At 43.7% G+C, this 24,915-nt stretch overlaps 1 protein-coding gene across 1 annotated transcript; it reads left to right on the forward strand.

The window, feature by feature from the left end:
* The first annotated feature begins 3,450 nt into the window (after positions 1–3,450).
* On the forward strand, positions 3,451–9,021 carry CBY2 (chibby family member 2). Its single transcript, XM_054627941.2, has 2 exons — positions 3,451–3,734; positions 6,169–9,021. Exon 2 carries the CDS (start codon positions 6,292–6,294, stop codon positions 7,267–7,269), a length of 978 nt encoding a protein of 325 aa, XP_054483916.2. The 5' UTR covers positions 3,451–3,734; positions 6,169–6,291; the 3' UTR covers positions 7,270–9,021.
* The last annotated feature ends 15,894 nt before the right edge of the window (positions 9,022–24,915 follow it).

Raw genomic sequence — 24,915 nt, forward strand, 5'->3', positions numbered from 1 at the left:
AATTTTCTCCCTGTCAATCAGGAATGGAGCTGCTGACTTTTCCTCTCACCCAGAGACTTGTCACATGGAAGAGCTGCTCTGTGTTCAGAATGAGCTAAAATGCCCCCAACTCCCAAATACTGCACCTGTTTGCAGGACCTCAGAGCTCAGGTGCAGTCAGCAGAGACCTCACCAGGGCAGTGGTGAGGTCTGAAGCATCACTTGGCTGACAGGTCACTGGGGGCTCAAGTCTGTTGTCCTGAACACTGGTGCCTGTTGCTGTTTGGGGTTTGTGGCTATCAGGGATCAGGGACAGCGTGTCCAGCTCAGCCTGCTGGCAGGCCTGCCCCTCAGGGGGTCCCAGGGAGGCCATGGGGGATACCCCACACTCACACATGGCACACTGAGGTGACTGTCCCCTTTCAAATTGTCCCTGTGCACAGGAAGGGCAGAGAGCTCCTCCAGGGGCAATGTCAGCTGTGCCCCTGTGCCCTCAGAACAGAAACAAGTGCACCACTGATCATTTCTGCCAGTATTAACTCAGCAGTGAACAACAGGCTCTTTCAGCAGCATGGAGTGCTCTGTAAATTTTGATCTGTTCAGACAGAACTAGGAGAGTGACATGGTTTTTGTAGGCAAGGCTCACAGAGGCACAACACACAGGAACAACGTTGACAGGAAATGGCTTAGAGTTGACCAAGAGACTGCACATGGGTTTTGATGATCTTCAAAAAAAATATTCATAGCTAAAGTACAAAGCAAGCAAAGTGAGAATGAGATCAAAGGTGGAACAACACGAAGCCCGACATGTCTGTAAGATGTCACTTACTGGCAACAGTAAAATGTTTTGCTTCACCCTGTAAACCATGTGTGTATTACAATCAGGGGGATAAATAAGAGTGGTGTGTAGGGCTTTGCTGTCATGCTTTCATGTTCAAGGCACTTCACAAAGAAGAACTAAATTCTCTTGACAGCTTACATCAGAAAGTTAGCATCCCAAGCTCATTGAGAACCTGAGGAAATGATGACTTACCCAAAGTCTAAAATAAAATTAGGATCAGAGGGAAGAGATGAAAGTAGATATTTCCCCCTTTCATTTCAGCTCTCAGCTCACCCAGTGCTGACAATGCAGGGTTGGTGATTTGCACAACATTGGATGTTGTGAGGGTTACACTGAGGCACACTGGCAGCAGCCCTGTGATTGTGTCCCTGGAAGGACAATTAGTCCAAATAGGTGATGACATAGGTGGGCCACTCAAGCCATTTATCTGCCTGAAAAAAAACTGATCTGGAGTTTTTCATGACTGATTTTCACACTGCTGTCTCTTCCTGGGCAGAATACAATGCTGAGATATTACCAGACATTTCACTGCCTCAGAAACCGAGAAAACATAATTTTTACTCGCTACCCAGCAATTGAGGTCAGGAGATGATTCAAGAGCACTCAGATATGCAAGAGTCTTTTTAGTGACTAGGTGGGATTCACATCCAGGCATAATGCCCTGGAGAACAGTGGATGAGTGTGTGGTGAGACCAGGCTGCACTGGCATGAACAGAGGCTGGCATTTCAAAAGCACAGATGTGTTTGGCATGGCAGAAAGTGGCAGCAGACACTTTTGGTTCTATCAAATAAAGATTTGGGAATATAGCATGCTTTTTGCTGAAAGACCCCCACATAGATTATTTTCACTTTAGACATTTTACCAGATCTTCTAATCCAAAAGCAAAAGGTGGAAAGGGCTGACATTTACTGCTGGTACATACCACTATCTAATAGAAAGGAGGCTGGTATGGGGTCTTCAGGGCCCTTCTTGCAAAATCTTCATGGCAGAAGTTCATACCTTGGTCTTCCCCTGGCTTTCAACCCATCACTGGAGGGTGACCTCTTGCACCCCAGCACAGAACATGGAGAATACTACATGAGTGTTTCTGGGATCACACACTCCTTCCCACTGGATCCCTTCTAGAACCAGACAATCTCCAAGAAGAAGGACAGCAAAGTCAGCTGAGCAGCCTGGTATAAGCTGTACAGGTAGGATGGAGAAAAAAGGCTTTGGTTCCAAACAATATTTAATACTTTGTACAGTGAAACATCTTTGAGAAATTCAGTGGTCTGAAGCTGTGGACAAAACACTCAGCTGGCAAGCTAGTTCAAACCCTTCTAACAGAGCAGGGGTTACTTGTCTCTTGGCAGGGAGTGGAACACACTCAGCATTATTTCTGCCTTTGTAATCTTGTGAATGACATCTCAGTTCTTTTGAGAGTCCAGCTCAGAAATCAGTGTAGCTGCTATAAAAAATTCTGCTGTGAACTCTTGCAGCATTTCCAATTCTGATGTGTGCATAAACACATTTGATGGTATTCACTAAATTTGATCCAAATGTATTGGCATTTGAATTCATAATTTTCAGTAAAAATTGACTTGGCAGAAGAACTTTACAAAACTTTAAGGAAAATACTGCATGAGAGAAGCAAAAGTACACTCACTATCAAGTTAGTTCTCCATGGTTCTGGATTAAGCAGCTGCACTTCTTTCTATTAATTTAGTTTCTAGTCAGCTCTTAGACCTTAAAGTTTATCAAAGGTCACTTTCAGAGTCCACAGCCACAGTTCTGCAGAAGTTCAGATTGGACACTTCAGTCACCCCTCTGAAAAGTGTCTGCACTGGGTAGCACCCTTAAATTCCCATCTGATGGCAGGCCAAGCACAAACAGCCCATGATAAAATATTTTCTCTTTTGAGGACATTTTTCTGTTTTCCTATACAGGATCCTGGAGCTCAAATAAAGAAGGATACTCCCTGGGGAGTTGCCATAGTAACCTGTGATGTGTTTTTGTCGTCTAAGATTAAATATAAGCAAGGGAGCAATTACAGAGAAGGATTTTATACCCGAGTTTATAATTTTCATATAACACCAAAACTGAACTATACCTCCAAGTTTCTAAAGCAATAGCAGTCACCTTGAGGGTGATGTCAACTTGGTAATTTTCACTGAAAAATAAATGAAATGCTGTATTTATTATTCAAGAATCCTTATTAGAAAAAAAAATCCACTTCTGAAAGATGTAGCAAATAAGAAAGAATTAATTAGGAATGTAAAGATGTGGAAGTGGAAATGGCTGCTACAAATAATATCTAAACCTGCATGTGTGAATGCCTTCTATATTCTATTTTCTTCTTACTAGCATTCAGCTATAGTCTGCTCTTATAGTCAAAGAAGAGCTTCATGTTGCCCTCAGAAAATAACTTCAACTTTCACAGTGCATACAAGGAAGTGATTTTTGAATGTATCAATATCAGTTCAGCAGCAAACAGAATTTGAAGTTTCAGAATAAAAACAAAATTTGTTTTAAGAGGGTGTGATGGAGAAAGAATCCATCCAAACTGTTCTCAGTTACGAGCATCAAAGGGAGGTCAGGAAGCCTGGGTTCAGGAAAGGGCATGGGAGCCGAGCTAGCAGGAAGGTCATTTCCATGAGAAAGAGCCCAGAAGAGCAACGCTGGGAAAAGGCAGAGCCCATCTTGTGAGGACAGCGCAAAAGGAGCGCAGAAAGGAGCTGTGCAAGGAGGGTGTGTGGGAGCTCCCAGACCCTGGAGGGTCGGGGGGCAGGTGGCTGCTTCTGGGACAAGGTCCTGCAGTGCTCGCATCAGCCTCAGTCCCCTGCCCCTGCTGTGCACCCCACCACCTCTGGACACCCCAGCAACTCAGCTCGGCTCTGGGGAGAGGGAAGGAGCACCGCTGGCCGCGCTGAGAAGGTGAGCATCGCTGGGGCTGCAGTGGTGTGCTCCCAAACTGCCCAGCCTCTCTTGGTCTGCTGTGGCTTCCCTGCAGCTGGCGGCCTTGCCCATCCACCCAGCTGCCCAGCATTTCCTGGGATTATTCAGAGATGGGGGAAAAAATTCTATGGGAGGCATTGAGATGTTGAAGTATCTCCCTAAAGCTTGGGTCAGTGTCTCCCTGGCAGTGCAAAAGAGCTGACAGAGCCACTGTCAAGTTTAATTGTCCCCGAGGTAATGTCCTTCCAAGTCATATATATTGTACATTTCTGTTTATCCTGAAAATGTGCAATCTAAACACTTTCTCTGTAAGTGACTTTAAGAACTGTAGCTGCTTGTCCATGATAGGCACGTGGGTCTGGGCTTCTGATGTTGCATGTGTTCTGCATCTTCCCTGGATAATTAGGAGTCTGTTCCCTCTGTGGCTGATTTGCCCTCTGCCCCTTCACCCCTCACCAGGCCCCCATTTTGGGGCTTTTGAGGGAAAAAAATGGGACTGGGCACCCCAATAGAACAGGAAAGGCTGCAGGGGAACGGGGTGTAAGGGAAGGAGCAATGCATGGCTCTGGACGTAAAGTGGGGAAAAAAAAAGTCCAAACCAGAGTTTTTGGTTAATAAATACCTTTTGGTTAATTTTGGTTAATAAAATACCTTTTTAGCAGAAGAATGATGTTATGAAAACAGAAGTGCGACATGAGATAAAGCAGCAGATGATGTGGAAGACAGCCCTGAAATTCAGACAGTAAACAGGTTGCAATAAAATCAAATGTTAATGCAAATAGACCTATATTGTAATAGCCCTCTCCTAAATGCAGGAATTTGGGATTTTCAATGAAGAAGTAATTTTATGAGGGGTTGGACAAGCTTGGGAAGGGGTTGCAGGATGCATCTATGGATGCTGGCTCTAAGAAATAATTTGGAGGAGCCTGGACATGCGGTGTTGTTGGTGCAAATGACAGGGAAAAGGGAGAGCAACAGGTTTTGAAAAGGAGAGGGCAGCAATAGGACAGGGGCTACACACTGAGATGGCAGAGCTGGAGGCTGTGGGTCACCCTCTGCTCGATGCTTAGGGTACAGATGTGAGGGGAAGATTCATGAAGGTAAAACTCTCCTCACAGACAGAAAGGCAGAACTGGGCTTTCCAAGGGACAGAAGGGAAGCTGGGAGACCTCAGAAAGGGGAGAGGAATACACCTGAGTGAAACTCAAATAACTTCTTAATTTATTTGTTTAATTTTTTTTTTACCTAGAAAAAGGCACATTTGTGCTGTTAGAAACTCTGTGCAGAAACCTTGAGAATTCCAATAATTTGGTTATAAAAAAATAGTTCAACCTCAGATCAAATAACTTCATCATGAAAATCACATACATTTAATTTTGGTTAAGCTGCAGAAAACAAGGTTTTCTTTGGCACAAAACAATAGTTTTTGATTGCCTGGTTGGTCGTTACTTTTTTTCCCATGTAAAAGACTGAAATCCTTAATTTGCCCCAGTTCTCTCATGGTTAGAAGGTGATTTAGCTGCAATATTTGGGGTAAGGAAAGGAGGGGAGAGTGTTCAACAGATAAGTCTGAGGTTTCTGTGTCTGAAATGAGAAGCATTAGAGGTTTGGCCCTGCAGTATGGATTTTAGAGATGAGTTTTCTGATGATGTGAAAAAGAGGCAGATGGACTGTAGGAAAAAGATAAGCAATCACTATTGCAGGTCTAGAAAGCAAGAAAAATAACAGAGCTATCAAAGCATATAAAGAGTAAGAGTGACAGGAGAAATGAGAATGAAAGGTGGAGAATTATCTATGGGTTGTGACAGTTTTTGGACTGTGGTGATGGAAGCTTGTCAAAAAACCATGCAAAGAGCAACAAAGCTTTGATGTCCCAAAGCTTTGGTTTGTGCATATTGTGGATTTTAAGATCAAAAAGTAAAACTGTCACTGCATTTTTGTGGCATCCTGTTAACACAGGCTACTCAGCATTAGCAGGAAAAACCTGCTCTCAAGGCCAGATTTTTTCTATGAACCTGTAAAAAATGTTTTATTTTGAAAAGTTTGTTTGAGCCTCATAACAATTTTTAATGTATTTGTGCATCAGTCATTTGGGAACAGGCTTTTCTGAGGCAGAAAATAGTCTTTTGCTCTCTTACAGGTCTGTAAAAATGAGGTAGAGAGATAAAGGGGAAGTGCAGGTTTTTATAAGAAAGCTTTTAGTGCTGCCATAGAGCTGCTTTATCTACCAATGCAAATTTTCTCAGCTTCTATCAACAAGGTATCTGGTGGATTCCTTACCCTTCAGCATCGAAGGGGTAACATGGTTAACTGTGAGAACTGATTTATTTGTTTGTCCTGTCATTGATGGAGTTTGATTCTGATTTGGAATTTTGGCAGTAAATCTACGTATTTGTGTTCCCTGTTCTTTCAGTCCTAATCAAGCTTCTCCAGCCCCACTGTGTCACCTACTCCTTGGCAGTGGTCAGCAGCCACTTGTGGAAGCCCTGGAAGAAGCCTTTTCCTACAGTCCTCCTCAATTTGCTAAAGAAGGGCCATGTCTGCCTTTGATCAGAGGAACCAGAGCATGCAGCACACAGAGCCTGAGACAGACTGCATCACGCCTCGGGTGAAGCCAAGGGGTGAGATGTTTGTCTTTATTGATGGGAAATGGGTGAATGACATCTACTGCCAGCCACCCTTCTCTTCTCACCAGAAACTCCTTAGCAAGAAGGCACAGAATGAGTGGAGCATCTGGGAGGAGAACAGAGCACTCTGGCAGGAAAACCAGGTCCTCTGGATCAAAAACAGGATGCTCTGGAAAGAAAACAAGGCCCTACAATATCTCCAATCACAGAACAAATCTGTCCAGGTAATTTACACTGATGCTATTCAGCAAAGCCTCAAGAACAAAAATAAGACATTTCCACTCTTCCAAGAGATGAGCACAGGCTTTCAGCTCAGCCTGGGCAACAAAGCTCTCCAGGCAGTCCAGGAAAAGAATAAAACCTTTGAGGATTTCCAGCAGGAGAATAAAGCGCTTACCTGGAAAGGCCAAAAAGCCATCACAGTCCATGAAGAGAGCAAAGATGCCTGCTCAGACCTTCAGAAGAACACTGACACCATTGCAGCTGTGGAAAAGGGTAACCCTGGCCCAGTCGCCCAGCAGAAACATGAAGGTAAAAGGAAGAGCACTACTGCAACTCAGAATAAGATTGAGTCTGCCCCAAGTATGCCAGGAGAGCATGAAATCCTCCGGGCTCTCCAGGACTTATGTGAGCTCCTCCACACCTTCCTGAAAATGAGCCATCCTCCTGGGGAGAAACAGTGCTGTCACAATCTCTATGACATGAACAGATCCTTCCAAGAGGATTACAATAAACTGAAGCTGCAGCTGAATGCTGTGAAAAGCTCTGTGTCAGACATTAGAGCTCAAATGGATATGCTGGAAAAGGAGATCGTTGCCATCACTTCCCCAATGCATGAGGAAGCAGGACAGAAGCTGGCAACTGAGCATCAGCTTGGAGACATGTGAAGCTTGGGACTTAGAACTGCTAGTTCATTTCTCAGAAAGCTTCTCTCCTTTTTTCAGGAAACCTGATAAAATCCCAATAGAGCCTGAAGATATCTGGGAACTTCGTGTCCTTCTGAAACTTTCTTGCACTGCTTAGATACATTTCACCTTCTGGTTATATGGTGTAGGTGACTGCCATGAATTTGCCTAGTGTCAGGAATCATGTTTTCCAGCATTTTTATTTCAAAGTTTCTGATAACAAGGCCTAGATTTTCAGAATGTTATTGCTTGAGGATCTCAACTCTGATTACAGTGTGCCAGCTTGTAGTCCAGGGGCACACTCACAGTCTCTGCTAAAAAAGCATTGATTAACAAAGGAGGATCTCTCCTCCCAGACATCATGGTGGAGGCCACAGGGGAGAATGGAGCAGGCAGCAGGACTTTTCCTGCACAGAGCAGTGAGGTCCCTCTTGATTTCTTGCATAGTCAGATGAATCAGGTTTTTACCTGCCCCAGAGCAAGAGCGTAGGTTGCCAAAAGCAGCATTTTGATGGTTGTTCCATGGCTTAAGTCAGTGTTTGGAAGGGCATCTACTCACACTATAATGGACAGGCCAGTCTGCAGTGATCTGCTGACACAGAAGATGAGAGCCTTTTGATCTGCTCAGGTTTGAAATTCTGGTCTGGTCCCAGTTGTGTGGCCAGAGTGGCTGGAAATGCATTTCCTGTGTCTCGGACAGTCCGGATGCAGTGCACTGTGTCACAATCTTTCAGGCAGAATATGGGAGCCTGTAAGAAATCTGACAGGACAGATGGAGGGAGCCTTCTGCAGAGCAATTGTAGGAGCATTACTGTAAAGCAAAGGAGAGGTTACAGTGAGGTTTATCTGTTGCAGCAGGACCCCAAAAGCAGGCTGTCACTCTAGTTTAAAAGTCTTTAAGTGATTTGCCATGGAATTACCTAAAGCATGAACTATCTTTCACCTTGTATTTCACTCAGACAACCATGCCAAGTGCAAGTGATGACTGTTTACTTCAGAGGCTTAAAACAAGAGGTATTTTCTTCTGCTGTTCCAGCTTTGGGATGCTGAGGGAAATCTCTCAGGCATGAAGTTAAATGGCTGGCTCTCACTGGTGTGGGTAGGGCTGCATCTGTAAAAATCAGGTGAGAAGAAGAGGAACAATGTTCATTAATAGGTGGATGTGCAGACAGCAAGTTGCTCCTGCTTAATGACTGGGTTATAGCTACTAATAGATTAATACCTCAGCACTGTGCTGGGGAACATATTCATGTTCTGTGCCTTCAGACACTCTGTTTTTCTCTGTGCCATCTCCCTCACCATGTTTGTGTCCAATGTTACCAAACATTGAACATAATGTTTGGTAAGAGGGAGAAACAGGACTATGAAGACCCTAATGCAGAGGTTCAGAGGAGGGCAGCAGAAGAAAATGGCTCTGACCATGTGTTCATATTTTAACAAACTTATTTGTGTTCCATTAGAAGAAATAAACTGCTCTTTTGCCAGTGGTCAGAATACCAACTCCTGCCATGTCCCCATACATGGGCAAGAAAGACACTTGGGAGTGCATCTTTCCACCAGGTGTTTGGGAGGAGTCATCTCATCTAATGTCATGTGTCCATCCAGGACAGGACATCCAGATCTCAGCTAGTCTTCCTGGGCTCCCTTTCTATCCTGTAGGAAGGAATGGGCATGTTCAGGCTGTGATTAATCTCACTCCTATTAGACTAAAAGTAGGCTGTGTCACCAGCTGGAGTCCCTTGTTTCTCTCTGTTGCCTCTATAATTACTTTGAGGACAATTAACTCAAACTTAGACATGTGGTTTGGAGCTCTCTGAGTGAGAAACTTGGCAGTTCCAGACAGAGGAGATGCTTCATCAAGTGGTGAAGTGGCACAAGCTTGGGAGTGTGTCCCAGTCCCTGGCTTTGCTTTCTGTGCACTGCCTTCATTAAGCAGCTGATTCAGATCTCTCTATTGTGTGGAGAAATTATTACTTTGTGAATAAAATGGAGATAGTTTGGGCAGAGCTTAAATATCATGCACACATGTAGGATCCTGAGGGGAACACACCACTTCTCCTGAATGCTAATGATGTTTCTGGAAGGAATTAGGTTTTGTGAGTCCTTTGCACTTTGATCACTTCTTTGGATCTTTGATATTCCTGGTTATGAAAAAGTCTACACCTGGTAAATATTTTTTGGCATCTCTCACAGAGAAGTTGAATTTATCATTCCTTCAAGTTTTCTCAAGTCTGTCAAGTGAGGCAACAATGTCCATAAAGGACTGCCCAGCATTTAACCTTGCAGAGGATTCTGTGCTGTGCAAACTCTCTGTCCTGGTTTAGGGCAAATTTGGGAGCAAACTTCCAAAGGGGTCCCTCTAGATAGCAAATTCAAGCAGCCCTGCCCCCCACTGGTTCAGGAGACACAAATCTCCTTTGAGAAAAGTTGAAAAAACTGTTTATTTAACAAGCAAAATACTCACAAACATGGAAAAATGAATAATATTAAACAATGGAATCTCTCACTGTTCTGAAGAGATGGGAAATTCAGAAAGTCATTTTTGTGGGGTGTAGCTCGGCTCACTCGGTCTCTTATCAGTCCCTCTGGCATGGGAATGCTGTGTCCCAGGCCCCAGTGGGCCACAGGCATGAGCTCCAAGTGTTTTTCTGGGTTTTTGGTCCATAGCAGGTTTGAACAGTTCCAAGAAAAAGAAAAAAAAAACACAGTCTGGGGAACTTCTCTGCCTCAGCTAGCAAAAAAACAACCAACAAAAGAGCAAAGGAGAGCTCTTTCCTGCTGTCTGTCCATGCTGCAGACAGCACAGGCCAGGAGCAGGACGTGGGGGAGCAAGTGTAGTCCCTGATAACAAACTCTGCCCTTCTTCTCTCCCCTCTTCGCTCTCAGAACCAGTCTTAAAGGTGCAGAACTTAATATCCAGCATAAACAGAACAAACAATTGGGGATACAAGCATCATAAAGTCACCCTAGGACACTCTCATTATTCCAGAACGTACCAGATCTCCAGACTCTGCTTATTTGGTGACAAAAAAGAGCGTGCCGGTGACAACAGTGGAGGATCATTTCTGGGGGGTGTTGGAAAGGCAGATGATGATGATGACTATTGCTTGATCTATTAATGCTAAGGGCACAGATGTGAGATCTGACAGAGTGGCCTGCAGAGTGCCACAGGACTGCATGGGGAGGGTCCTAAGCACTGCCCATTTTCTGCATTGTTCCATGTCCCCAGCCAGTGCCATTCAACATTTCACTGGTTGAATCCTACAGGTTGAATCCTACAGGTTGAATCCTACAGGTTTCCATCTCTAGAGTGTGTGCTGGTGAGAATGGTTGGACTGACAGCTTTTGCACACTATTTCAGGTACAAATGGAAGAAACAGCAGACATTTACAGGAAACACTTATTAATTATCATAAAATTTGGGAAAAAATGGAATAAGTTTAATACATTTTTCTAGTCTGCTCACTGGTTTACAAGTCCCTGGAAATTGGTAGCTATTCTGGCTTGAAATGGATACATGTCATTCTTATAGTGCATAATTTACATTTTGTAAAAAGACGAACTTTCGGTCTCTCTGCTTATTGTTGCTGATTATGTCCTTATTTTTTACTATTCATTTATCAGTACTATTTTTGGAAAGCTGGATTTTTGGCAAGGTCACCATCAGCTTCTTACTTCCCTGTGAATTGGTTTATTGCCTCTAGCTGGGCTCTGTGGAAATGCTGACTTTCCTGTTCTCATTTTTTACTAGACAGTCTAATACATCTGGGTTTGTACTGTCTTCATAGAACACCCACTCTGGCCTTTTGTGCTCATCTCAACAGCCTCACCACATTCTCTCATCCCTAAATTGCAATTTCAGAATTTTTTTTGAAGTGTTAGGAGCTTCCTTGAGCCCTGGCTTGCTCCTGTTAACTGCTGAAGACAGTTTTCCCAGAGTTTTGTTTGTGATTTCATGAAGTTGAGGATGTACTACGAAGGCTGTTGTGCTGGCCAAAAGCCATCCTCTCCACAGTGGTGCAGACTGTTCATTGGTGTTCTCAGCAGCCCAGTTTGTTCTTTCCCAGCCAGTTCCCAGCCAATTTCAGTTTAGCTCAGAATTAGACAGAAGTGTACATTTAAATGCAGGATAAAGTGAAATTCTTTCACTCAGCCTTTGTGCTGAACCTGGACTAGCCATCCTCTTTTTTTCACATCCATTTGGGCACAGACTACTCAAAATATTCCTGCATTGAGGTGCAAAGAAGAGGGGGAGTAGCTCCTCAGATAAGTTTCATAAAGAAATTCTGTTTTACAGGGGCTGTTGACTGCTTTTAAAGCAGAAAGCTTTAAAGCTTTACCACATTTTCCAACGTGGTATTCATCTCAGCTAGGTGGAGACACTGAAATGAAAGCAGTAACTGAGACCCATGGCCACCTGAGGTAACTTCTGCAGCTGGTGGAGGTAGGCAGGATTGCCAGAGGGTCCAGGTCTTTCCCTGCTGACTGCAGAGAGCCTGGAGTGGCCAAGGTTAGGTGGGGAGAGTCGAGGCCTGAGACATGTTCACATCAGTTGATGAATGGCTGACAGAGAGCTTTAGATGAAGCTAAGGGAAAAAAATGTCAGTTTATGACAATAAGGGGCAGGCAATTTAGAAGGACCTCTGGGGTGTTGTGAGGTTATACAGGGAGAAAATTAAAAGGGTCAAATCCCAAATAAAACTGATTCTGGTTACTGTTGTAAAAATGTTTCTATAAATTCATCAGCAAGAAAAGGAAGGGTAAGGAGAATCTTGACTCTTAAGTGGATGTGGGAGGAAACATTGTGACAAAGGACGAAGAAAAGACTTCAGGTACTTAATCCCTTCTTTCCTCAGGCTTAAACAGTAAGACCAGCTGTTCTCAGGTACCCAGCCCTCTGAGGTGGAGGACAGGAGCCGGGAGCAGAACAAAGCCCCGTTGTCCAAGGGTGGACGGTCAGTGACCTGCCTCATCACCCAGACACACACAGGTGTATGAGGCCCATTGGCTCCACCCAAGGGTACTGAGGGAGCTGGTGGAAGGGCTCACCAAGGCACTCCCCACCATTCACCAGAAGTCCTGGCTAAATGTGAGTCAACTCTCTAACCTCCAGTCAACTGGAAGGAGGGTCTGGAGAACTACAGACCTGTCAGCCTGACCTCGGTACTGGAAAAGGTTATGGAGCAGATCCTCAAGAGTGTCATCTCGTGACACATGCAGAACAATCAGGGGATCAGGCCCAGCCAGGATGGGTTTGCAAAAAGCATGTCCTGCTTGACAAGCTTGATCTTCTGTGACAAGGTGACCTGCTTAATAGCTGAGGGAAAGGCTGTTGTCTATGTTGACTCTGTTGTGGTGAATGAGGTACATCCAGTTGGTGGCCAGTCACTGGTGATGTCCCCAGGGCTCAGTATTAGGGCTGCTCCTGTTTAACATCTTCACTGATGACCTGGATGAGGAGACAGAGTGCACCCTCAGTCAGATTGTGGATGATACGGAGTTGAGTGGGAGTGTTGATCTGCTGAAAGGTAGGAAAGCTCTGCAGAAGGATCTGAACAGGCTGCGTCAATGGGCTGAGGCCAATTGTGTGAGATTCAAAAAGGAAAAATTCTGGGTCCTACACCTGGGTCAGAACAACCCCATGCAGCCCTACAGCCATTCATGCAGCCTCAGAGTCAGGGATTAGGCACCCAGCAAGTTTTTGCATTGCATCTGAGGTTTCTGTCCCATGCCACTTGAAGCCTGTGCCAAAATCCAGCTGAGATGAGCATCAGCAGGGCAGAGGGTTGTACGTAGATCACACAAATAGTATGAGCAAATCTCTCCTAATTTGTTGCAAATGCATACCTTTTGTATTTTCAGCCTTTCTATGTCTCTGATTTCATAGATTTTTTTTAAAAATGCTTTTGGTGCAAAAGGTAAAATCACAAAACTTTCAAATCATCAGAAAAATATAATTGGCAGAAATGTTTTCTAAATGCAAATTGAACATCTTCCTTTTGATTGTGGGCTATGCCAAAGCTCTAACATACATCTTTGATCTTATGGCAGTGTCTGGAGAAATTAGGGTACTCTAATATGGAATAATAGATTCTCATCAAGACTTCTAGCTTTAGGAAATTGTTTAATCTCCATTCTCAGTGGCTGTTTCTTTGATGCAGCTGTGGCTGAAGGGTCCCAAGTGCTGGAAAAACAGCTCACCAGCTCAGAACAAAGCTGATTATGTAAATTGTGCATTAAGATTCAGTTTCAATTTAATTTTATTCTGTAAATAAATATCCTATTAACATCCATCTGTTAAAAGTCAGGTAAAACATTTTCAAAACCTCCATTGCTATGGCAGATGTGACTGTACCATAAATAGCAATGGTGTGGTGGTATGAGGATGTCAAAGTATAAACTGTGAAGCACATTTTAAGAAGTAATGAAGGTGATAACATTTAATTATAACAAAAGAGACCTTGTCTGATTGAGACAGACAGGGCTTCCATTTGTGTTGTTCTGTTTGCATTATGCAAAATGCTTTCTCTGATCACCATCCCCAAGAACACTAATAATTATATCTCATTAATTCACTTAAAAACACAAAAACATTTCAGCTGATGAAGGTCATTACTGAATTATGTCCAAGCCTTTTGCTTAACATCTTTTTATTTCAACAGCTTACTTGAGAGCAGTCATTTTCCCTTTGTCTAGCTGGTACTTCACCGCCAACGCTGTTAATAGATTGTACAGATCAGGAACAGAGTGATGAACCCTGTCAGGTTTCCTAAATTAATCTTCAAATGAGAAGGTTCAAGTGCTCTTAACCCATAGCTATTTTTAACTATTTTAAAAGTCAGAGATTTCATATGCCTGGAAAAGAGCACTCGAAGGAAGCAACCAGGGGATTGGAGCAAATTTCACTTATACTGGAAGTATAAAACTGTGTGTGTCTGTCAGCTGGAGATTAAAAACGGGTTCCCTATATATTCTTAAACATTCTGAAGGAGGGATGGTAACAGTGTTAATTTAATTCCATAAAGAGAATGGAAAATGATTTTTGATGTCACATACTGTAGGGAATGGTTAGAGGTAGTGCATTGCTGTCTCAAGATGGAACAAGCAAGGAGAAATTGCAATTCTTCATGGTACAATCAGACTTGAGCACAATCTTCCAGTGCTCTGCTATTCTGCCTAAGCTCCTTGTTTATGGAAATCTGCATCATATGTGCAAATCCTCCCTGCTTGGCAGAAGCTGGCCTTAGGCACAAAACGACATGCCTGTAAATACCTAATTGTTGATACAACAAAATGCCATATGCCACATTAAAGCTGGCAGTCTAATTCCTAGTAAAACCAGTACTACATTGAAACCTTTTTATCAGAGAAAATAAAAGCAGAGTCTGGTACCAAGTTTCAAGAATGTTTTATTGCTCAGTTTAAGTGTATTTGCAAGTCCAAGACACCTCAGTGGTCCTCCAGGCATCAGATATCATGAGGCACGTCCTGTCCAATTTTCCAAAGGATTTGTGAGGTCATGGGGACTGCAGATGCAACTGAAGAATACAGGTGATATCACAGGCTCTTCTCATGCGCCAGTACACAGAAATTCTGTTTTGACTGTACGTTTTTTCAGCTATCTTAGGCTTTTATCACCAACTGGATTTTACAGCAGTGTGGGTGTTGGACAAGGAGCAGAGAGCCATGCAGATTTCATCACCTCCCACAGGTGAAGTTGGATTAGAAAAGGGAGGTTATCCCACCCCACCAGGCCAGACCTAGAGCTTTGACTGGGCATAAAGACCTCTAAATGGCCCTGAGCTTTGTGGTATTTCAGCAATTCAGGAAGTTGTTGGATAAGGGCAAAAAACCATAGAATCATTTGCCCTTGAAAGGACTTCTAAGGTCATTGAGTCCAATCAAGTCCAGTATGAATCTCTCTTGAATATCCACCCATCTCTCCCCTTCTCCATTACACCTATAGACATGTCTTGGACAGAAACAGCTTCTCCATTACCTGTCCTCTAAGACTCCCAGGCTGCAAAGTTACTGGAAGTCTGGAGAAACGGGACTGTAGTGAGGGAAGGTTCATTGAACATCATCACTGCCAGCAAAGCTCTGCTCAGGTGTGGTCTGATACTCTGAGGGCTTTCTTGGCTCTAATACCTGCATGAAATACAACACACCAACACAACCCTGCTCTAGAAGGTTTGACACTCCATTTGTGACATTATTCAGGCTGATGTGCTCTGCTAAGATGGCAGTGGGGGAAGCAGCAAGTGATGCCGCTAGAGAACATCTCTGGAGCTTTAGCATTATCCTGACCAAGACTGTCCAGGAAAGTACTCTTTTCCTGGCACTGACACCAACTATTTTGCAAGTGGAAAAAGCTCAGACTCTTCAAGGGAGTATAAAAAAAAGAGAGCATGGATGCACACAGTCCATGAAGCTGCTCCAGGCAAATATACAGACAAAGCATTTGTTGCACAATCTGTACTCATTTACAACATATCATGTAGTCTGGTTTTCAAGATTCAGAGACATAACTTAACTTGTCTTTAAAAAAAGGAAAAATGTCTCTCTCCTCTTACTCTTAACAACCCATGTCACAGCTTGGCTCTGCCCCTCTTCTCATGATATGATATAGTGGTTATCCATTTTCTCACCATATTCCACATCTCTCCTCACATCCTGTCCACTCTCATCCCTTAAATCTCAAGAGCCTTACTTTGAACAAGTTACTCTAAGTCATGAAACACACATGTTGAAATTGACACTTTTCTGAAGAATGAGGTTCTTGAGGACTCCTGGATAAGTCACTGCTATTGCTGGTATTTGAAAATGGGCTTGATTTCACATAATTTCAGGAAGACAGTTGAATACAAAACTGATCAGGGCTATTTCTGTTATATTTATTTTTTTTTTGGCAAGGAATAAAAAACTTGCTGTAGCTGATGGGTTTTCCATCTTGCAGCAGGCAGAGAGCAGCCAGACTTCCGGGGCTGGGTGGGCTTGCTGAATGCCCCCCTTCACCCCACACTCCCAAAGGGACATTTCTAATTCATTATGTATTCCCTATCCAGAATGAAAATCTTTTTAAACGAGGATTTTTAGAAGACACATGTTATTCTAATCAGATGCCTCTGTGAACTCTGCAGCAGAGAGGCCAGGGACTGTTGGCAAGCTTTATTGAGTATGACTTAAATGCATTAGATTAGAAAGCACTCAATTTAGCTGGTTGTTTTTCCTGATTTGCTTGGCTACTCCATCTTGCCCTCCCTCTCCTTTATTGTGATGGAGATGCCACAAGGCTGGCATGCAGAAAAGGCTACATGTCAGCATATTCAGGGTCCTAAATGCAAGATGCATCTACAATTGCATAGCACAATGATCAAAAGTATTCCAGAGCTTCCTAATTAACCCATCTAATTTATCTTCCCTCCGTGTGGTAAATTGCAAGTTAAATACAAGAGAGGGGGAACTCAAGGCCTCATTTCAGAAGGTCAGCCTTGCAATTTGCACAGACTCCTTCCACTTGGGATTGAAAAGCAAGCTCAGATGAAAGTGTTGCTACCTTCAGCTGCTTGCTGGGCTAAATAAGAGTGGGGAGAGATGCAAGTACACAGAGAAGAATTTTGCAAGTGCAAGCATGGAGATACAAATTTTACAGACAAAAGGGATGGCCAGGCCCTCCTGCTTGAAATGTTTCCTCTTAATAATCTAGCTTTGAGATTTCTGCCACTGCAACTTGTGGCAAATCTGCAGGGTGAGTGCAGCCACAGGGCTGTCACTCCAACACAGTGGAAATTCATGTAGATGTAGTTCAGAAGTGCATTGGTGTAGAGGGCTGTGCTGTTCTAATAAGACCTGCCACCTTCTTTTAAACATCCTTAGTTCCCAGCAGGACAGAATTGCTCAGGTATGGAGCTGTACTAATTTTTCTGAATAGAAAAAGCAGCCAGGTATGGCTGAAGTCCCTTGTGTTCACTGTACCCAGCTGAGTGCTCCATGAAAAGGGAAACATCATGTCAGAAGAGTTCCTATATTGTGATTTACTATGGGTTGCAAAGAGTCTTTCCCCCAAAGACAAAACGCATATCAGTTCTGGCCTTGTGAGAAGTGATTTGCAGGATGTGTGAGAAAGGCATGGATTTAGGCAAAGGAACTGATGACAAGCCTCTTTCCCAAGATTTGCACCCTCCTGTCATGTCAGCTCTCAGATTTCAAAACTTTACCTCATCCAGTTCCTCCTTTGAGACCCCGACTGTCCCACCACAACAGCATCCAGTCACAGCTTTGTGCTGCTCCACTACTTTGCTGGATAGGAGCACACATTGTTTTTGAGAGAGAAAGAAAGCAAAGGAAGGGAGAGGGACAGGGAGGGAACTCCCTGTGGGCACTCCCCAGGATTTGCTTCCAGCCCAATGGCTATGACAGAGGGACAGCCAGCACCAACTTGCTCTGGGAGAGATGGGGTGAAGGCAGAGACCAAAAAGCAGGTGCCTGGTAACTTTTTTTTTTTTTCTCAGTGCTTTTATAAAAGTTATCCCCAGTAACAGTCTCCAGGAAAGGGATTTGAACACATGCAAAACAGTCTGAAGACCTATCTGTTTTACCTTAGGGCTTGACATGCCCTGGTAGACAGCCAGGCTCTTTGACAACTTCTTGGTCTGCAGAAAGGGACAGCTGCCTGCTGCACTCAGCCTTGGGAAATGAGTCTTGGGGCTTGGGCTGCAGCACTGCAGCCTCTCAGAGCTTGAGCCTCCCTTCGGATGACCTTTATGCTGGGGGACTGTTCTTCTGCAGCCACAGCTTTCCTTTCTGCCTGGCCTCTGACCCTCCTGTTAATAAGCTAACCAATATATGTGCCATGTAAATACCCCAGGAAATACTATGGTTGGGGGTTTTCCCAGTCATTTGAATTCTCTTGCTTCCTCAGCCCCACAGCTTCACCATCCCACATCTATTTTATCAGGTTATGTTGGCATTAATGCAGGCAGCAAGAGTGGGAACAAGGCACTTGTGCAAATAAATGTATCAGAGGTAAAATGAAGGTGAAGAGGCACAGCCCATGCTTTGCTAATTACTTTTCTGGATCATCCATTTCTAATGTAATTCCAACTTATCACACATAAATAGATAAAATATATATAAGCCCTATATACATATGTGTATGCACATGTGCAAACACACACACACACACACATGTATATGTATGGAATTCAATATAATTAATTTCCATATCCTTTAAAGGTGTCCAGGAATAAATAAATAAATAAATAAATAAATAATGCCTGTACAAGCTGGGGGGGAGGAGTTTGATGTTTACAAAGTAGAGCTGTGTGCTCAAGCATGCACCAGTAAGACTGGAAACAGATAGTCTTGAACACCCAGTCCCAATAATACCTACACAGTACTTTGAAGCTTCCAAGTGGGCTGAAAGCAGAAATAAATCCCATGAATTGAACAGCTCGGTAGCACTACCTGCCTCTTCCCAATGGATTGCGAAGGAAGAAATGACGCCATTATCCGCAAACAGGCTTTGTTTTTTTCACTGAGGAAAGAAATCAATGACCCGAGCTCAAAGCTGGAAACACATGCTTCTCAAGTTTTAAGGGAAAGATTGGGTTACCCTTGAGGAAGCCTGTGGGGACCCATCATGACTCTGGTCTCCAGTGTGCAGGGGGGTTTGCTGCCATCACTACCTACACTGGGGGCCTGTGGCAGAATCCCCCAAGTGCTTATTTCCTTGGATATAGAGGAAGTCACAGCAATTGCTTTAGATGTAAGCATCTGCATTTTAAACTATAAAGCTTAATGAAAGTTCTCTGATTCCTCATGCTAAAACATTTGCTGCTGCAAAGTCCAGCTTTCTGCATAAAAAAAAAAGCTGACAACTGCAAAAAATTGAAGAGGTTTACTACTGTTCACACACTATCATTGGTTTCCCTCCTCTATAGGAAGAGATTGCTTTAGCACAGATACAGTTTCCCATCCTGAAAGTGTTTACAAGACATTCTACTAATATCCAATTGAATAATAAATGCACATTTGTGTACTCTGCTGGTACAAGATTTGAAGCAAACAAGTTCAGTCCACAGAGAATTCAGTGAGTGAAATCAAAGTGAAAAATTTAAAAGAAAGGTGACTGGTTTTGTGCTGTCTGTGACAAGGACTAAACTAAAACTCTGTGGGATGACATTTTACTAATATAATACTTGCAGGAGAGCTAGCAAGAAAATGGTCATGAGACAGTGACACAGTTTGCTCCATCCCTTTTGGCTCCATGTGCATGGAGAGGCAAGAGCTCTGCACAACCCCACAGTTCCCTGATGGCTGTGAGACTGATACTTCTGCTGATGCTGAAAAGTGTTTCTGTGTGATCCACATTTGCAGTGTCATTTCCTCATATGAAATTTGCTTTTAGGTAGAAACTGTTGGAGAAATTAAGTTGCAAGCAGCCAAGCTTGAAGCAATACTCCAAATGGCACTAAGGGCTCTTTGCAGAACTATACACGTTTCAGAGCAATCTACTCTAGTTTTAAAGGCAAATGACAAAAAACCATCTTTGCTGAACTTTTCACTTCTTCTTTAGCACCTTAGACAAATTATAACATTTTTTGCACTTCTTTCTCTTCAGAGTAGGTCTTTAATTTTAAATTTCATGGTATGTTGGAAAGAAAAACCCCCAAAACATATGACAGAATAAATCCACTGAGAAAAATAAAATCATGGATGGACCCTCCAGTGACTTCTCAGTGTTAGAGGTGTCTACTTGATTTCATGGGTTTCATACAGTTTCAAAATGGTCAGAGCTATCTTGCTGTATTGCAGTCACTGAAGTTCAGGCGTGAAGGTTTGGCTCTGAGTTTTCACTTTAATCCTTTTAAATCCAGAACAAAACAAATAAACAAAAGAAACAAACCATAAAAAAATAGAGAAAAGAAAAAAAGAAGAAAATCTCAGGTAATAACATTTCCTGGACTTTAGCCTGTCAAAGCAAACAGCTCCCACACTGGAGGCTCACACTCTGTTCATCCGAGTGAGCAGTGAATGTGGAGGCAGAACACTGAGCATAAAATTAACAAATCATTTCAGTCTGACAGGGCTGAAGTTTTCTTTTTATGCAAAGCATGACCAGTACTCAGAAAGAGGGCACCATAAGTGACAATCCTCCTGGATGCCTTCAGTCTTATTTTCTCACTGGTGACCTTGGAAAGCGATTGGATGTTCTAAAGTGCATGCCACAGCTCAGCAAGAAGTTTTGAGCTCAGTGCCAGAGTACTGAGTGAAATCAAATGGACCTTAATTTTGTCAAGAAGTCCATACTAGGAGATTTGTTCCTTCCTTTCCCAAAAATCTATGAATTTTGGACCTGTAGTGGCTGGCACCAGCAGTTTAAGTCTTTGTTGCTGGGAGTTTCTTCCCTGGCTCACTACCATGATCCAGCCCTTTACGAGGGACCAGAGCCAATATTGCCTTATGGAAGAAGTTTTCTCTCTATAACTAGTGCAGAGCTGTAGAAGGGTGAGAGGATATTCTAGATGTCAGACTCCAGGCACAGCAATAAATGTCTCTTTGAGGCTATGTCCCTTAAGATGCACACAGATTTAACCAGGCTGCCCCCATACATTTTCAATCATGCAAGGTTAGCAAGGTGTGTTCTGAGCAGAGAGAGGATCTTGGTGATGCTGTCTCTGTGGGACAAGGGAGGCATTTTCCTGCCTGATCCTCTGTACCTATAGGGTGTTATAAGGCAGGCCCAAGCAACCCCACTTGGAACTGTGGGATAGAAACCATAATGATCTGTCCATGAAACACCATCTCTCTTGCTGTTTGCTTGGGCCCCTGGGCACTTCCAGAACCATCAGCAGAGAAGACAGATGTAGGTCTATACTCCAGCTTCACTACAGGAGACTCTTGGGAGGACTGACCAAGTCTGTGTGCAAGACTCTTGGGAGGACTGACCAAGTCCCTTCAAAAGGGAAGTTTCCTGTGGAGGTTTCAAATTCAGATATGGTCAGTGGTATCTCCAGTGAAAGCAAACAGGCACCTTCAAGGTGCAAGACCTCTCCTAGTCCAGAGCTCCAAAAGCAGTCAGGTGGGACAGATGCTAAATGCACTCATTTCTCCCTGCAGACAGTTAAAGTGAGCCAAGAGAGATCACTGTGCTGTTGGCACCCCAAGGTAGGTGAAATAAATCCCTGGCCCTTTCAGCCCAATTAGCACCACTCAGTCCCTCCAGATCAGCTTCACTGCTGTGATATCCATCAGCCCCAGAGGCAGGGGAAAGCTCTGGTCACTTCCTAGCAAAGAGAAAACCTCTGTAAGGTGGCTGGGGATGTGTGTAAGTGTAGTGATAAAATCCTGTGTATTACTGGGTTTATACTGAGTGCCTAATTAGGAGCACAATGCTGCTGGAGGGCAGGGTGCACTACCTATGCCAAGAGCCTCGGCTCAAGCTCCAAAGGAGGAGGGTAGGTGGCTCCAAATATTGAAATGACTGAATTGTGATATGATGTGTCACTAGCAGCCAATGGACAAAGCAGGTCCAAGATCCCTCCCTTGCTCTTTGGTGGAAAGGGGGTGGCCAGGCTCTAGCCTTTCATCCAGGCAGACAATCTTCTGTACATCAAACCATGCTTCTTTTCCAGGACAGTCACAGCTGTGGCCTGTAATGCATCATTCACTGCCCTCATGTGCACACCTTGCAAGTGCATCATACCAAAGACAAAGCTATTCAGGGTAGTCAAACCAAGGAAATAATCATTGCCTGTAAAATTACTGCAAGCTGATTCTCTCATTAAAATGTCCTTAATGCCTATGATTTTTTTCCCTGACTGTGCTAAATCCCATACTTTTAAAAGCATCTCATTCCATTATATTTCCATTAACTCTAGCAACCACATTTATAGCCTGAAAATACAGGTTGGTACATTTGGTGCTGCTAATGAGCATTGCCCTCCCCTTCTCAAAACACAGTTACGCTGTGAAAAATAAATATTACTGCTAATGCTTTGTAGTCCTCCCATGGACATGTTTTAAAGACATCAGCAGGGTTTCCAGTTGATCACAAAGGTTTCATCTGTGTTTGGTTTGGAATCCAAGATGCAGAGGCTTATTATTGTCACTATTTCAGCACAGTCACAGCTGGGCTAACAAAAAAAGTGTCACATCAATGCAGGCTGCTACTCTGTCATCTTCTCCAGGCTTTGTGAAGGGTTTGTTCATAGGCAGAGACTCATTCTGGTGCTCCTCCCCAGGCCTTGCTGACCCCTACAGTAACAGTCCCCTGCCCTGTGGTGACTGCACTTCTCCAGGTGGGTTTCTCTGCTCCACCTTGTACTCCAAAACTGGCCTTTTCCTGCTGAAACCCAGCAGCCCCATGTGGAGGCACTGGTGGGCACAGTGGCTTGAAAAACTGAGAGAAGGAAATTTGTCAAGGATGTGCCATGCATTGAGGAGGAGGTGTTGACACCAGTGGGAGCTGGAAAAAGCCCCTCTGCTCCTCATGGTCCTTCCCTGTTAGTTGCCTTACACACCTGTCAAGGTGTCAGCCAGGAGAGGATGCACAGGGCTCTCACTAAGGATGGAGGAGGATACCAGAGAGGGGAGTGTTTTCACCATGTACCAGCACTGAGCCTCCTCTGGATGCTCATCCCACTGGCTGCCAGCTGTGCTGTGGGGCTGCCTCTGTCCCTGTCCCTACAGGACATTGGCCATTTCGGGCTCTGCCATGGGCTATGAGCTCCTTATTACAGAATACATAATTGCATCCCTTCAGAGTGCTGCTGAGAGAGCTGCCTTCACAGTCTGTCCTGCTGACATTAATGGCAGCTTTTAGGGATGTTAGGATTTGGCTGAATTGGGAGCCTCAGAGATGTCAGGATCACCCCTGGTTATGCAGATGATGCAGAATATAATCCCATTGAAAAATTGCTCCTAATGACTAGAGAACCAAGGAGCAGAGGGGCTGAAGTGTCCTGGCATGCTGGCATTCTCCCTGACAGCATGCCCACTTGCTGATGATTCACTCCTGTGTACATGGAACAAAAGTTTATGGATTGCTTCAGTGTCTTACAAAACACCATGTAACCCCCAAGGGCTGGACAAAGATCCTTATGTCTGGCCTCCCTGGTGGTGTTGGTAGCCTTGGGGTGCTAATGAAGCAATCAGAGAGCAGAGAGCTCTGCTACACAAGCCACTGTGCAAGCAGCAGTGTTTGCTTTCTTATGGTTTTCTAATTAGAGGGAGAGAAAAAGCAATATCCATGCCTGCCGTCTCCTGAGAGAAGATTGAATTTTAACATGTAACTTCAGGAAAAGATAGAGTTATCTTTTCTCAGGACCCAAACTAATCTCCCCTTTCCACAGGAGAGGATTAGGGTTAGGGTGCTAGGATTTGCAGTTTTAATCAGAGGAGACTTGACAACTTTCATTGTCTGCTCCAGATTACTCTGGCGTCTCCATATCCTCCCATCCCTTTGAATAATGAGGAGCCGTGGACTGAATCCTATCTTAGTGATACTGCTGGACTTTTATGGCTTTGTGAAAATTGGCAGTAACTTAGCCTGCTGCCTCTCCTTTCAGAGAAAAATGAAGGTTTTGTTGCCATTGAGCTCTTGCCCTCCTCCCTTCAGTGACCCAAACGATCTGGAAAACTTAATAAACCTTTTCTGCTGGTGGTGAGAACAGCAGGTCCAGTCCTGCCTGATTTGATGGATGATTGATGGAAAGGAGAGGAGAGGAGCTCTCAGCAGTAGAGTCTGTCTCTCTGAGCTCACCATGGATTTAAGCCCACAACCTCAGGAAGCTCAAAGGTTTAGAGGGAAAAAATATTATTTAAGAAATTGATGAATTATTTTAAATGCTTTGTTCTATGTGCAATAGTAATGTTGTCAGTATAGGCCAATGTATTTTGGCAAACAGCTATTTATTTACACAAAATGAAAATTAAATCTCATCCCATTTATTGAAGTAGAAACAAACATACCTGGCCTTTTCCTGCCTCAGAAATCCATTCTGCTGAGTTCTGTGACCAAACCCAATCTCATCTCTGTCTTTGCATGGCCAGTCTGCCCTTGCCCTACTGACTTCACTGCTGCCAGCATCCACACAGGGCAAATCTAAGGGATCAGCTCTTCATTGTGCAATCAGAAAACCCTATGACCTGCATTGCCCAGCAATGACCATACCTTGAGACGATGATAATTGTCTTGGTTGAGGAGCTAACATAGTGTCCAGCGACCTGACAACAAAAAGGAGATTAATTTTTCTTTCAGCTAGGATGGCAGGGAAAATACATTTAGGCTAGTGACACAGATTTTTTCTTTTTAATCAAAAAATGTATTTTTTTACTAGCTTCTATTATTTTTTCCTGAAGAAGACATTTTGTGATCATGTATTGATTTTGACTCTGTTTTCCCATTCTGTTTTAGCGAAGTCTGAGGTGGACCATCTGGTTAAATCCTTGAGGGAGGGAAACAAAGAAGCAGAAATACAGAAAGACCTGAAAAGCCTGACCTTTTCAATCTTCCAAGGGACCTTTTCAATCTCCCTTGACATAATCCTCTTCTGTGGAAACCATCAGAAGCTATGGGATTTCCTCTAATGGGGAAATTAAAGCAGATTTCAGAACTTCAAAAGT

The sequence above is a fragment of the Agelaius phoeniceus genome, chromosome 2 (genome assembly GCF_051311805.1).
Source record: "Agelaius phoeniceus isolate bAgePho1 chromosome 2, bAgePho1.hap1, whole genome shotgun sequence".
Lineage (NCBI taxonomy): Eukaryota > Metazoa > Chordata > Aves > Passeriformes > Icteridae > Agelaius > Agelaius phoeniceus.